General features: G+C 35.2%; 1 protein-coding gene across 1 annotated transcript in view; it reads left to right on the top strand.

Annotated features, from left to right (window-relative positions):
- Positions 1–14031, top strand: part of OCA2 (OCA2 melanosomal transmembrane protein) — a 162946-nt gene that overhangs the window by 116716 nt on the left and 32199 nt on the right. The window contains exons 21-22 of the mRNA XM_010222642.2: positions 1249–1342; positions 13202–13295. Of these exons, the coding sequence (XP_010220944.2) occupies positions 1249–1342; positions 13202–13295 (188 nt within the window). The remainder of the gene's footprint in view (positions 1–1248; positions 1343–13201; positions 13296–14031) is intronic.

Genomic DNA, 14031 nt, shown 5'->3' with positions numbered 1-14031 from the left:
CACAGTTAATAAAGGTGATCATCACTCAGATATCAAAGTGAAAACATTTTTTTCAGGAAGCAGCTGCTCCATCTCGGAGATCATAACCCTTGAGGCAGACTTGTGAAATACAGTCAATGACAAACTGGAGGATTAAAAGTCTTTGCTCTATTCACTGTTAAAATTCCAAACTCAGAAAAAGCATTAATTTCAAGGTATATTACAGTTATTTCCACACCTTCCTTCCTGTTCAACTCTTCACTATTTCAGGGTGCTTGCTCTCTCTCCTTTGGTCCCATAGACCTCTTATGCACATTAAGAACAGGTTAGGAACATTATCACCTCTCCACTTGCTAACATCCCTCTCTGTTGCACAGGCATTATTTCACCCTTTCTTTCAAAGTGAGTGGTTCCACAGGTTGAACTCAAAACAATTGTTCCCAAACTGCTTTTTAATGGCAAGATCGAAAGCTTCTGATTTAGATCTGATGCTACTAGAAAGCCTGCCTGATGTATTTTTGACTTCTATACCAGTTGGTCTAGTGAAGCCCATTATGTCTCTCTATAAATGTCATTTGATTTTTTTGCAGGGTTTTGTTTTAATTTTATTTACTAAAATGATTAAATAAAAATCTTAAAACTCTATAAATATTTCCCAGTGAACAAACTCTGCCTTTCCTGGCAAATATATTAGATTAAAAAGTAAAAAAAAAATCAGTTCTGCTTATGAATTTAGAAGTCTGCTGCATTAGGTCTTCTCTGCCCATTTTTCCCTAAAGACCAGACACTTGGTTCTAACAGGAATTCAGATTTTTTTTTTAGATAATGACACATGATATGCAGCCATCTTGATTGTGAAGGTCTAGAAGAATTTAGAAGTTTTATTTTCAGTTCTAGCAAGAGGAGAGAACAGGTCACTTAATGTATAAGAAATGGAAGGGAATTGGAGCCTAATCCCTGAGAGTTCCTTGTTGAATTAGAAGAACCTTCTGGGAGGCAATCACAGGCTTACGGGATCCTCAATTTTATTAGCAATCAACCTGGGCCAGATAAAATGAGTATTTGTATAGGTATGACCCAGCTCAGCCTAATACTATGAATACCTTCTCTTTGGCATGTGGGATTAGTACAGGCAAAGGGGAAAAGGGACCCGAGAACAAGAATACAATGATAGATATTGTAAAGAGAAGACATAAGTTCTTCTTTGGACTGGCTAATGTGGTTTACTTGAATAAATTTTGTTTTTTATTATGTATTTTTTAAACACAGATTCCTGTGCTTCTCAACCTGAGTAAAGATCCTGATGTTAACCTCCCTATGAAGCCACTAATCTTTTCATTGGCCATGGGTGCCTGCCTTGGAGGTAAGAGATTACATGAGACAGAATAAATTTGAAATTGTGATAGTTATAAACTAGCACAATAGGCTCCATGCTTTTATTATGCAAATCAGAGAGAGGGCCTGATCCATTTCCTTTTGAGTTCAAAGGACTGCAGGATCAGGGTCCTCACTGCCATCGGCTGCATACATTATAATAGGATTTTTGCAGTCACTGTTCGAAGACCACATCTGCATAAAGCGAAAATGCACAAAGAAACAGTCCAGATGGTGCTTAGAGGGTTCTGATCTTTTGTGAGAGAAAACACAAAGATACATTTAGCTTTCAGAACAGAAAGCCATCATTGCTTATTGAAAAGGACACGCAGAAAATTTGTAACAGCTGAGATCTGAAGACTCGATTCAAAACCTACTGAAGGCACTGGGAGGTTTTCTCACAGAAATGGTTTGAGAATCCATTCGCTGACCTATTTAGCACTTCTGTTCTGAGAAGTATCACACTGAAGTCTTTGGAAATATGCCTCAGATAATGAAAGTGAATATCTAAGTATCCATCGTGGTGTTAACTGGGATTTCTTACACTCTCTGTGCATCAGCACAAAACATACAGATGGGTTTACTACTCCTTTAAATATGAAATATATTGAGAATATACCATAAATACAAATATCTGTGGTATAATTATGAAGAGGGTATTTTTTTTGTAAAGCTTATGTATTATTCCATACTGAAAAATACCCCACAGTTAATAAAAGTCTCTTTACATTTTCCTGAGCCTATATTTATATTTGATTATTTTTATATATTTACACATCATTATTTTTATACTTTTATATTTTTTATATTTTCTTTTATTATTTTTGTATTTATATTTTCCTGGTCCCATCTGTAAGTTTTTAATTACAAATGACATTAGTATTAATATTGACTACTGAGCATTTTAGAATTAATTGTATTGTGCCAGGATATCTTGATACATGAATATTCAGATATTAGTTTAAATGATGTTTTTTGAGTGGATACTAGTTTTCTATAGTGAATTTCTCCATCTTGAACCAGACACTCTATAAACAGTTTTGGTGAAGTGCAGGTACTATTTTTGTTTGTTTGTTTTTTAATGTAGGTAACTGATTGCTGGTGCAAATGACCTTAATTCTTAGTAAACATGATGGTGATGTAAGATAGAGATTTAATTTTTAGAGCATGTAGCAAATGCAGGACAATTTTTACCGAACCACTGTTACTTATTTTAGGATTTTTTTAAATCATTGTTTCTTAGAGTTAAAACGTAACTTTGTTCTACAAAACTATTCCTCTTTAAAGCTAATGGTTTGTTTAATGAGTATTTCTTTACACAGATCTTTTCCACTAAAATATTATCTTTCTCCAGCAAATCTCCATGATTTGCTTATCACTTAAGTAAGTCATGCAGATTTCATTAAACTTTTAGATATTAAAAAAAAATGGCCAAATTATACTGACATGTGCTGAGTGGGAGGCACTCTAGCGCTTTGGAAGCTTTACAAATTTCAGCTGATGTTCCTAAGTATCATTTACCTTTTTACCCAAATTCATTCAATGTGATTTGTTGAAGGGGTGCTTGGATGTTAACAAAGACAGTTCATAGTGTGTGAAGTATGAGAAAACAATAACAATATAAATAGTACTTTGGAAATTATTTGAATTAAAGGCACTAAAGAGACATAGAAAGTGCTCAGGTATTCAAACAGGTTCCATATAAATATTCCGATAAAAAGTTGGAGCATTATTACCATTAGAGAAAGCTTGGCCTCTTAGCACAGTGCTGTTTTGGGCTAAAGTTGAGGGTATTCTGAGTGCTGTTTCAACTCATAGGATGTTTGGCCTGAAAACTGAGGTATGTGTTTCAGACTTTCCCATGTTAGAACTGAAAACTAATGAACAGCAGGTTGTTGTCAGAGCACCGCCTGGCTTATAAAAAGTGTAGAAAAGCTTTTTGTTTAAATGACCTCAGAGCACCTCTCCTCCCCACCTCAGAAAGAAAGTAGGGGACTTTTTCTTCTGAAGAAACTGTGGATGGCCTTTAAAAATTATCCATACTATCAATCAGTGCTGAAACGGTGTGAAGGAATCTACAGGTACACTAATGTAAGATGTGAATGACAATTACATCAATATTTTCTCTTCAGGCAAAACATTGGATCTTATCACTGCTCATGCAATCCAAAAAACATGGAAAACAAGTTATTTTACAGAAGGGAAAGATTTATGCCGAGATTAAATAATGCATTATAACTATAAATTTCAAAGTTTACTGCATAATACATAGTTTCAGTCCTGGTAATTTGATAGTGGTTGTGTGGTTCATGGTGAATGTTATTCAATACCTATGTGTCTATGAAGAAGTTTCACCTTTTGTGCATGTCTTGGAAAATGTGCTGAAACATTTAGTCCTGAGAAACTTCTGATGGATATCATTGTTTTGTTCAACTGTCAGAAGGTGCACAGCCAATTACACTACTCAGTTGAAAGATGGTAGGATGAGAAAAGATTGCATTTTTTTTATTATTGCTTTAGCCATTGTTCTGGAAATGAAGGAAGGACTGAATCAGTCTTAAGCAAGATGGAGGGACTTTTTGACAATATAGCCACCACCTGGATGAGGATGACAACAAGGATGATGCCTTGGTGTCATCCTCAGCTGCACCTGAGGAGAGAGTTGCTGCTAATTAATCTTTCATGGCACTGAGCTCAGATAGAAGGAGTAACCAAGAGAAGTGTTAGATATAGTGTATATGCTCTGTTCTCCGGAAAATGTTTATCTGGAAGATGAAAAGGAAGGGAAAACCCTATCACCTGATTAAAGAACTCAATGTCAGTGATGGCCATGGGTACTTTTTGAGGCGATGGTTACAATTAACATGTTCCCTGAAGTTTACCAGTTCTATTCTGACTGAAGTTTTCTTGATCTTTTCAGATGAATCTTGTGCATTTAAAAGTGAGTATGGTAATTTGCCAGTTTCCAGAACCTAGTTCAGGAAATTAAGCTTGTATTTTTTCCAGCTGTCTTTAAAAGCTTAATTATGTTCCAAGTTAGGAGTCTGGTTGTCCTAGGCCCTCTGTTTGGTGATGGAAAGACAGGAAGCAGATGCCTATTCATCCACTGAAAATGCCAGGCTCTCTTGACAGAGTACGTAGGAGCTGCTAGCATGCAAAAATGAACTCCTAACTTCAGTGCCCAAAGACAGGTGAAATTAATCTGGACCTTGGGTCTCTCAGTTCATCAGTTCTTCTGAATATTGAATGACTCATGAGCTTATGTCTGTCTGGACATTAATGGTCAGGCTGATTAAGTAATGGCTGGCAAGAATGTATTGCGCACGGGGATTTTTTATGTACTGTCAGTTTCTCGGTTATCTTTTGATCACAAAGGGAAACAAAACAGGAAGTTTAACAGAAGTGAAAGGAAACAAACAAGGAATAAGTTTCCCTATTATTTTTTGTGGTGTTCTGACAATGTGCATCTATATTTGCACTGCAGGAGAGGACATTGAATAAAGCTTTATTCACTAGCACTTCCTTTTCTAGAACGTGATGAAATGTTGGTATCTCTTGGGACTGAGTTGGATATAGACCTCCCAGTGGGATCTAGGCGATACAGCCTTGCAGTAGTGTCTTGTCTGCCAGGCAATTTCAGAATGTGAGGAACTTTAACACTTCACTTATATTGGATCATAAGTTTTAAAATAATATGAAATACAAATTCAACTGAATTTGAGAGCACAGTTGGCAATGCATCTATTAATTAACAGTGCTCAATTGTGAAGAACTAGATTCTTTACTGAGCTGAAGAGGTTATAGCTAAGCTATTATTTGAAGGTTTTTGTGTGTGTGTGTGCTTTTTACATGTAGTGTCTGAAGATCTGGTATTTACCTATCATCTTCTGTTTATCTCTTTTTTTTCATAATTTGTAAAATGTATGTTTGCAAGGAAAAGGCTTTTGTTAAAGTGTGACTGAATTCATATTTGAAAGTTTTATACCCTCTCAGCTCTAACTTGGTAGCATAAACAGGCACAAAAAATATTTCTTTGCTCTAGTGATTATTACTGTGGTATGAGAGGATATTTTCTTTTGTTTATGTTATTGCATTATTTTTCCTGTCTGCTGATTTTTCTGGAGGACAACACCTGAAACTTGTCACTGTCACAATTCTATAGAAAGAGGCCATACCTGTGATGTGTATGCCAGGGATATTCTGGCTGTGCAAGCTCTACTGTAGGCTCTGATTTGAGAAGGAAGGTGCTGCAGGCAATATTCTTCTATCTGTACAGGGTCAAAACCCAGGTGTGAATAAATTCCATTATCCACAAGACATTATCCTGATTGCAGCTATTAAAATAGTGAAACCCACAGTGTATATAGACAGCTGGATTTCTCTCAGTGGTCCAGTGCTATAGCTGTTCTGTCTCTTGGCACCCCTCCTTACTTCCCTCATGCATATGGGCTCTTGCACAGAGGAGAATGACTGATTATTATTCTTGCTGGCTCTGCTCAATAAAATCCTTAAGACACAATGAGGGTAGAAACTTCTAAACCTTGTTAAATTGCAAAGTCAACCCTGATTCTTTGTGATATGAGGGAAGAGTGATAACCTCCAATAAAACATTTCTCAATTAATATTAGGAAAAACTGCAATTGTGGATCATTTGGAGTTCCTTTGTAGTAAGATTAGCTCACATCTTTCAATTTGAAAAATTTCAAAAATTATATTAAATTATATATTAAAAACTGAATGGATAGGATAAAAACATATCTGTTGTATATAAGTAGTATTCAACTTTATTTTCTTCCTTAACTATTGTACTTTGTGTACTTTGAATGTGTAATTGGTTGAGAGAATGTACTGACTTGAGCTTGAATCTAACTGGAACACAGATTTCAAAAACTCCTCTTGTTTCAAAAGGCCCTCCAAGTCTTTTAATGATGAGAAAACTTGGGGCTAAGTTTCATGTATTGTAGGTGAGCAGCTCTGCTTCAGATGTTTTTTTTGTCTATGCATAAAAATCAGATCATAACGCAAATCAAAGGATAGAATTAAAGAGATTGAGAGTGGTTTCGGATCTTTCAAAAGAAAAAGGGTGTGGCAGTTCTTGACTTTTAAAAGCAGGTAAAACAAATAAGGAAATTTAGGAAATATCTCAACTTTGCTTTAAAGGTGTGAGTACATCTTTAACAGTATTATGCTTCTGAATTGTAGAGATAAATCTGAAAGAAAAATATAGCATGTGTTTTGTATTTCATGTACTAATATCTCATTACCTTTCTGAGTGTGCTTCTCATTGCTTCTACAATGATGGGAATTAGTAGGTTAGAGCTTAACCTATGATTGCTGTCCAGTAAATGGCAGTCCTACTCATTTTTTCTTAATGAAAGACTCAATCAAGTTATTCAGATAATTGAATGTTTTACTTCTTGTTGTAGCATTAAGAACCACATAATCAGGTATAAATATAAGGAATCTTTCCTCTGTGCTGACATTCAGGTGTCCAAACTGTTCAGATTCTGATTTCTGAATCAGAAATCCATCTGGCAGAAAGCCAGAATACCATCAGGAAAAAAAAAAAAAAGTGTTATTTTGCTAGGTTTTTCATGACGTTCAGACTCTGGGCCGTAACCCGTCACATATTTTAATATGCAATTCTGCTTAAAACTCAACAATGCTGTAAAGGTCTTGGGGTGAGAGCTAGGCTCATTACCTGATTCCCTGCAGCTAAAGAAGATTCTCTAATCTTTAAGATTTCTAAAGATAATCCTCTAGGGCACAAAATATTTAGAAAGTAAGTTGTGAATGTAAAATGATTCCAGCTAAAACTTGAAGTATGTTCATTTGACAGACATACCATTGTCTATGTTAAGGAAATATTAAAGGTCTGTTTGGTTTTAAGACACTGAGTTAGTATGGTGGCCAAAAAAACATACTATATCTAGTCCATATTTCTAAGGCCATTTTTCTAAGCTTGAAGAGTTGTTTTGACAAATATGTATGTCTCCATATGCATATTTTTAAGGGTAAGATATGCAGTATGTGGGATAAAAGATGCTATTTCATGTCTATTATAGTTTAGATTTACAGTTTAGATAGTAAATCTCAGATGTAAAAATGGAAAGGAAGAGAAGCTACAAGTAGTATATAGAGTTCTGTTCTACTTTGATTTTGAAAAAGATTTTACACAGAACCTCAAGCATATTTGATTTTTAATGCTTGCATTACAGATGAATATGAGATGTTTGCATTACTGGTTTTCCATTTTTTTGCATGAAATAATTGTGTGCTATACAGTTTCACATCCTAAAGATAGTACAATGATATATCAGCAATGATAGCAGTGATGACTTCTGAGACTCCGATAAACCATATGTGAATTTTTGTTTAATTTTATTTACTTTGTGCATTTACTTATCAGAAAGACCAGAAAGGGGTTCCTAGAAGCTCTGACCATGTCTGTTTTCAGAATAATACAGAATCTTTAAATTCATGATGTTGTTCTGGTGAGTCACTGAAACAAGAGAGTATGGAATGACAGCTGTCAGCAGAGGAGATACTTCAAATGAAGAGAAGTGCAGAAGATGTTACTTTCCTACCTCTGCAGAAACCTTTCAGATAGAAGCCCCTTCTTTTGGAAAACTAATTCCTCCTTGCGGCAGGAATGTTGAATGGTGCAGCAGAGAGAAGGGAAAAGAATTTCAGTCGGCAATATAACTGACAAATTTATAACTGAATTAGTAGCACAGAGAAGGTTTTCTTCCTTATCTACCTCTGTCTGACACCAACAACCACACTGTAGTCATGCCGTGGATATTATTTGTACATATATTACTACGTATATATAGCACAGTTGCAGTGAGCACATCTAAACCACAGAGCAGTGCACCAGCAGGATTTATAAACCATTTTAAGCCAGGCACTTGAGCATAACTGCTAGGCTCCAATTGAAAGTCAAGATGAATTAAGTCAGAATCTGAATTTAAAGCAGTGGATATTATAAAATAACTGCAAGGAAGCGCACTCTCGTTTTTTGAGAAATATTCACTTATACTAGGTGTCCTCTGTGTCTGTCCATGGAATTATTTTGCAATATTTACTGCTTAGTAGTGTCATGTGTGGAAAAGCTGTGAAATTGAGCTGACATAGTTTCTCCAAAAATGGAGAAAAAAAAGTGTGTAAACTGGATGTTGTGTACAAGATGAGTGAACAGAGCATCAGAGCACCCTGCTGGCACCATTGCTCTCCATACTAGCTTGCTTTATTCCTGTACTGGGTAATTAGCTTTGCAGAGGGAGTGATCATCTCAGGCTTTTTTTATTATTGTTTTTTAATTTTTCCATAGATATCTCATTTTGGAAAAAGTTTATGAGTTTCTTTATGTCATTAAAATAACATTTGCAGGATATTCAGCAACCTGCCTTATTTATTTCACACTTTGGTAGTAAAGTGGCAAATTTAAGTTTCATCTTTTTCTTTCATAGCAAAAATAAAGCAATGAGTATTCTATAGTGCAATACTTAGAGTAACTGGTGGTACAGGGTCATAAAAAATGTGAAATTCACCTAATTCACGTTCTTGGGCTTAATACAATTGAATGAACTTTCCGGAAAAGTGAACTCCAAAATTTGATTCATCTTCACTTTTTCCCATGAGCTCCATGTTGAGACAATTGTGCAGAACCATTCCAGTCAAAATGTTTCCAAAGGATAAAATTAAAGAATGTTTGGATTCTATGACTGAAATCCTTTTACAGAAATAATACTTCTGTACTATAACTTATTACAATGGTCCATGAATTAACACAGACATTTTTTCCCTTTGCTGAGTTTGAATTGTGGCTCCTGGTTATTTTAAGGACTGTTAATGATTTAATTGGCCTTGATTCGCCAGTTCTGCATTGACCACAAAGTTTAATCCAGTGCTTGTTAATATTACACATATTTTTTTTAAAAAATCAGTGGTACATATTTAGCAGATGAATATCAACTCTTTTTTAATGAGGCAAATATGAATTAGTTTTGAGTGAAACAGCAAATTTCTGAAAGCTATGAGGCTATTTCCTGTAAGTCTAATAAAAAGCATAGTTGTTCAATGTTCACTTCTATAGCTGGATTTGTTACATTTGCTCACATTATGCTTTAGATAGAGAAATGGAATATCTTAGGGAGAGGAAACCGCACATGTAATTTTACCTATATTTAATTATCAAAAGTTCACCAGAGAGTGCAGGGTTATGTTATGGTTTTTTTGTTTGAAAGTAAATGGGAAGCCATGACTTGACTTCCTTAAAATACGTTTCACTTAAAGACTGTAGTGGGATGCTTTTATTTTAGCAAAATGCAAGGCTGAGAAACCTCACCCTAAAATTATTTGTGACTCGATATTCATGATAACCAATGCCTGGTTTCAGAATGAGAGGAGCTGCTTGGGGCAAGAGAGTGCAAATATCTGCACCTGTGTAAAACTGTGCCCTGCAGAGGCATTTGTCCAAGGCTGGGGCAGATCTGTTCACATGGCTTGTGTTATGTGGTGCTTTTTCTCTTTCATTGGTGTTAGGGGATGTTTTTCAGTTTCACCACTGAAAATAGTTGAATTAAAGAAGAAAACATTTCTCTACCAGCACATTGATAAAGAACATCCTTTGCTCTGTAGCTGAAATGAAAAAGCAGATTTTTCTCCTTCTTCATTACCTAGCTAGGACAACAGGGAAAACAAAATGAAGAAGGAGTATCAACTAAGTACAAATGTATCTGTTATCCACTTGATCATGTCAGATCATGTGGAGGGAAAGTGAAGTAACAATCAGAACAAAGTTAAGACTTTTCAAGAAGCAATCTACTTTTAAAATTGCTGATACACCAGGTACTATCTCTTTCTCTATGAGAAAGATATGGTTTATGAAGGCTGCTCATGCTTCACAAAATAACTTTATTAGAGATAATCCATTCCCTTTGATGTCTCTGTGCTTTGAGTGATACTTACTAATCCTGCAAGTCACTTTGAGCATGATTCTGGAGGCAAACATATGAGGAATGTTGCAAACTCAATGGTGGGAACTAAGAGTACTTAGATATTATAGATAGACTGCTGCCAAATAAAGATCAACAGCTGAGGATGAGATATAGAGTGAGGAGAAACATGTTATTGATGCAAACTGTCACCTCTTTCTTGCTATATTTTTTTTCTCCTATTGCCAAGCTTGGAAGAATAAGCCTTAGCTAGTTCTCCCTGCATTGATTCAGTGCATTATAGATTATAGTTGCTTGGGTTAACTCAGTTTGCTGAGGAAGAGGATGCCAGAACCCAAAGGAGGTGCACTGGCTGTGGTGTGTGCTATACTGGGTTCTGAACTGACAGGCTTTAACAAATTGATGTAGCAGAGGGTAATAATCAAATAGTGGATTGCGAAGGAAAGGCACTCAGTAAATACAAGTGGTAGCGCTAGCCTGGAAGTACCAGGGCTGCAGCTCTCAAACTGCAGGTCTCAAACCAGGCTTATACAACCTTCTTACCATCATTGTACTTATACCTCTAAGCCAAATGGAGAGACAAAGTACATTTATATATTTGGCTTGTGTTTCTGGATCTTTCTTGATAGACTTATTCTTGTCCAAAAGAGTTGAATTTTATCCTTTATTTGGAGTTCACTTCTCATTACCTAAAGATATTCAAAGTGGCTTTCCTTGAGAAAGATGAGAAAGGTGCTTAATGATATCTTTCCCACACACAAATGATAGAAGACCTTTTCTACTTTGCTTCTATAATGATTGTGCAGGAGATTAAATGTGACCCATAAAGATTCCTCTTTTGTTTTTGTGCCTGATTAGTAACTGCTTGTTAAGCAACATTTATAAGTTTTCTATGATCATACTTCAGAGTGAGGTTTTTTTTGCATAAAAAGGTGTTTCTTAATTTCATACTTATAAATTACTATACCTTATTTGCATTGTAGTGCAAATGCCTGCAGTGTCCCAAGAATAGGAGGTAGAGTAGATACGCAGGAGTAAATGTGTAGTACCTACCTCAAATGTACCACAAGTTATTGATACTAGGAATAAAACATTTAATTCACTGTAAATAATCTAGTTTCTCAAAAAACATAGATCTTGTGATGATAAAAGACGAATTACAGTAGAATCAAAACGGATGGTTATTGCAGTTAAATTTTTGACACAGTTCACAAGTGGGTTATTGCTTTTGAGCATACAAACAAACAAATTAGAGCCTTTTGAAGCATTAAGCTTCATTATTCTTATGAGTAACATGTGAAGATTGTGTGAAGTCCTGGAAAAAAACTTATTCTACATCTAGATCACCTTGAATTAATTTGATGTGCGTATAGCTTTTCATGTGTGTTAATCTAGTCTTAAATTTTCTATGATTCACACATCAAAAGGCTGCTATTTTACTTCCAAGTTGAAGACAGATCTTTGTGGGAGACGAATCAGAAGTTTGCCTCTATTGTTAATTGCAGCTCAGCTCTTTCAAACTTGCTAAGCTTATCGCTAATTAAACCGTGCACATACTCAGAACAAAAAGAAATGCTGCTTCTTTCAGATAACATTTGAAGTGGTGATTTCTCCTCATATGAAATCTACCTAGGGAAATCAATTCACTGTGGTAGCAGAAACTCTCTCCATAATGTTTCATTATGTGCAGCCATTACCAGAACATGTGCAGTACAGAAGAGTGCTTGCTGTTTGGAGATCTCGGCTGTATCTAGTCACAGCCATGAAACCTGTGTACTTTCAGATCTGCTTCTTTAATTTGAAGCCAGCGCTATGTTCCTTGTCTATGGTCATGTTATTCCGATGTCTGATTGTGTTATATGCAGAGGAGAAATCTCCTTTGAAATGTTTGGAGACTGTAGTCTAGTGATTAGTTTGGGAATTGAAAATTCTGTAAGTATTCCTGCCCAACTCCTTTAGTAACATAACCTGTGTTCTTTTGCCAGGTTTTTGCATTAAGCCAAACATGTGTTGCAGCTTGACCTTTCTATGGCTACCACTGTTATTCCATTATTAGAAAAAAAAAAACAGGAATAAATTGGCTAGTGAAAAAGCTTAGGAGAAAAAGCTGCTGGTGGATGTGCGTAATAAATATGGCATATTGTTTTGCTTTGGTGTGTTCCTCTGAAGGGGAACCCTCTAACATAATTTGGTGAAGTTCAGTGAATTAAATTTTCTTATATATATATATATATATATATATATATATATAGACGTATAAGATCTGTTGTGCTTTGGTAAGCATACTGTATATCTAAGATGAATGTTTTCCTTTAGAAAAGTGTGAAACAGCCATCCTCCTCCACAGTATCATATATATACTTCTTAGTTCTGGAAGAGAAATTCAAGCAACTAGTTATGATACATATATTTCTGAATATATATAAAATATATATAAATAAACTGCTGATTTTATCATATTTTCTTAAGAAAAAAATCCCTTTTTCTTAGCATCCTCAAACATTAGTTGAAGATATTTTTGTAAAATCCTATTTCCTTTCCTGTACTACTTCATTCTCCATTTTGAGCTCATCCAATGGCGCATTTTTGTATATAATACCAAAAATCAGCAAGTGTCTGGTATCATTCTGACTATTGTTAGATTGATGTTATGTTTCTTCCTTATTTTCTTTGGTTTACATAGAACTAGAAAATGATACCAGATTTATCTTTGAAAACATGAAGTTATTTATAGGATATGGAGATATATGGGTCTATATATTTCTTTTCAAGTCTGTACAATAGTCTTTTTCCTTTTCTAACTAGTACATCTGAGAATTTTAGCATAGAATAAACAGAAAGGATAAAAAAGCTCAGCTATAAACTCTTACTTGTTTTCTGAACTGCAGGTAATGGGACGTTGATTGGAGCATCTGCGAACGTTGTTTGTGCAGGAATTGCTGAACAGCATGGTTATGGCTTCTCTTTCATGGAGTTTTTCAGGTATAGTTTACTTTAAATCTGTCATTATATTTTCCTCTAGACAAACAATTAGAGAATTTATAAAAGGATCTGTGAAATAGACCTGTGTTCCTAATTTATTTTTGGCAGTTGAAATACAAGCATAGGATTGGATGCTGTTTTAGATGGTGTGGGTAGGATGTACAGAGGTGAGTGGAGAGGGGGGCATAAAATGAAGCCCTGGAAGGAAAAAAGCCTCAGAATTCTCCACTTTGATCTCCCTTGATTTTATCGTCAACTCCACAGTGATACTAAAAGTGATGCTCTGTTGTTAAATATATAACATGCTTAATTTTACATTTTCTTATTGGTATATTTTCATGGACATTCTATCAAAAAGAGAAAGTAAGATACTTCATTTTAGACGAAACTTAATCCACAGTTCTTATTTATCTAAACACAATTATTTTTTTGACCTGTTTCTCAGCAGCTGTAAGTGAGAGAGTGACAAGCTGCTAATAACAGCCCAATTTGCTGTTTAAATAACTGAAGTAACTCTGCCGGTCATTCAAGAGCATCAATAGGTTTTTAAGGGTCAAGAGGTATGCTTAATGGATAAGATAGTTTAATATTTTTCCTCCAGTTTTCAAGGCTGAGGACAGAAAGGTTTAAATGAAAACTGGCAAATGAAAGGCCAGACATGAAATTAAGCTTTAAGGTGCAGTTCATTTTGCAAGAGTATCGTTCCCTGATGACTTTTACTATTTATGGCAGAGGA

The sequence above is a fragment of the Tinamus guttatus genome, unplaced genomic scaffold (genome assembly GCF_059628265.1).
Source record: "Tinamus guttatus ecotype Peru unplaced genomic scaffold, ASM5962826v1 Tinamus_guttatus_pri_ptg000134l, whole genome shotgun sequence".
Lineage (NCBI taxonomy): Eukaryota > Metazoa > Chordata > Aves > Tinamiformes > Tinamidae > Tinamus > Tinamus guttatus.
Note: the sequence above shows the minus strand (reverse complement) of the source record. Positions and strands in the feature narration are given on the sequence as shown.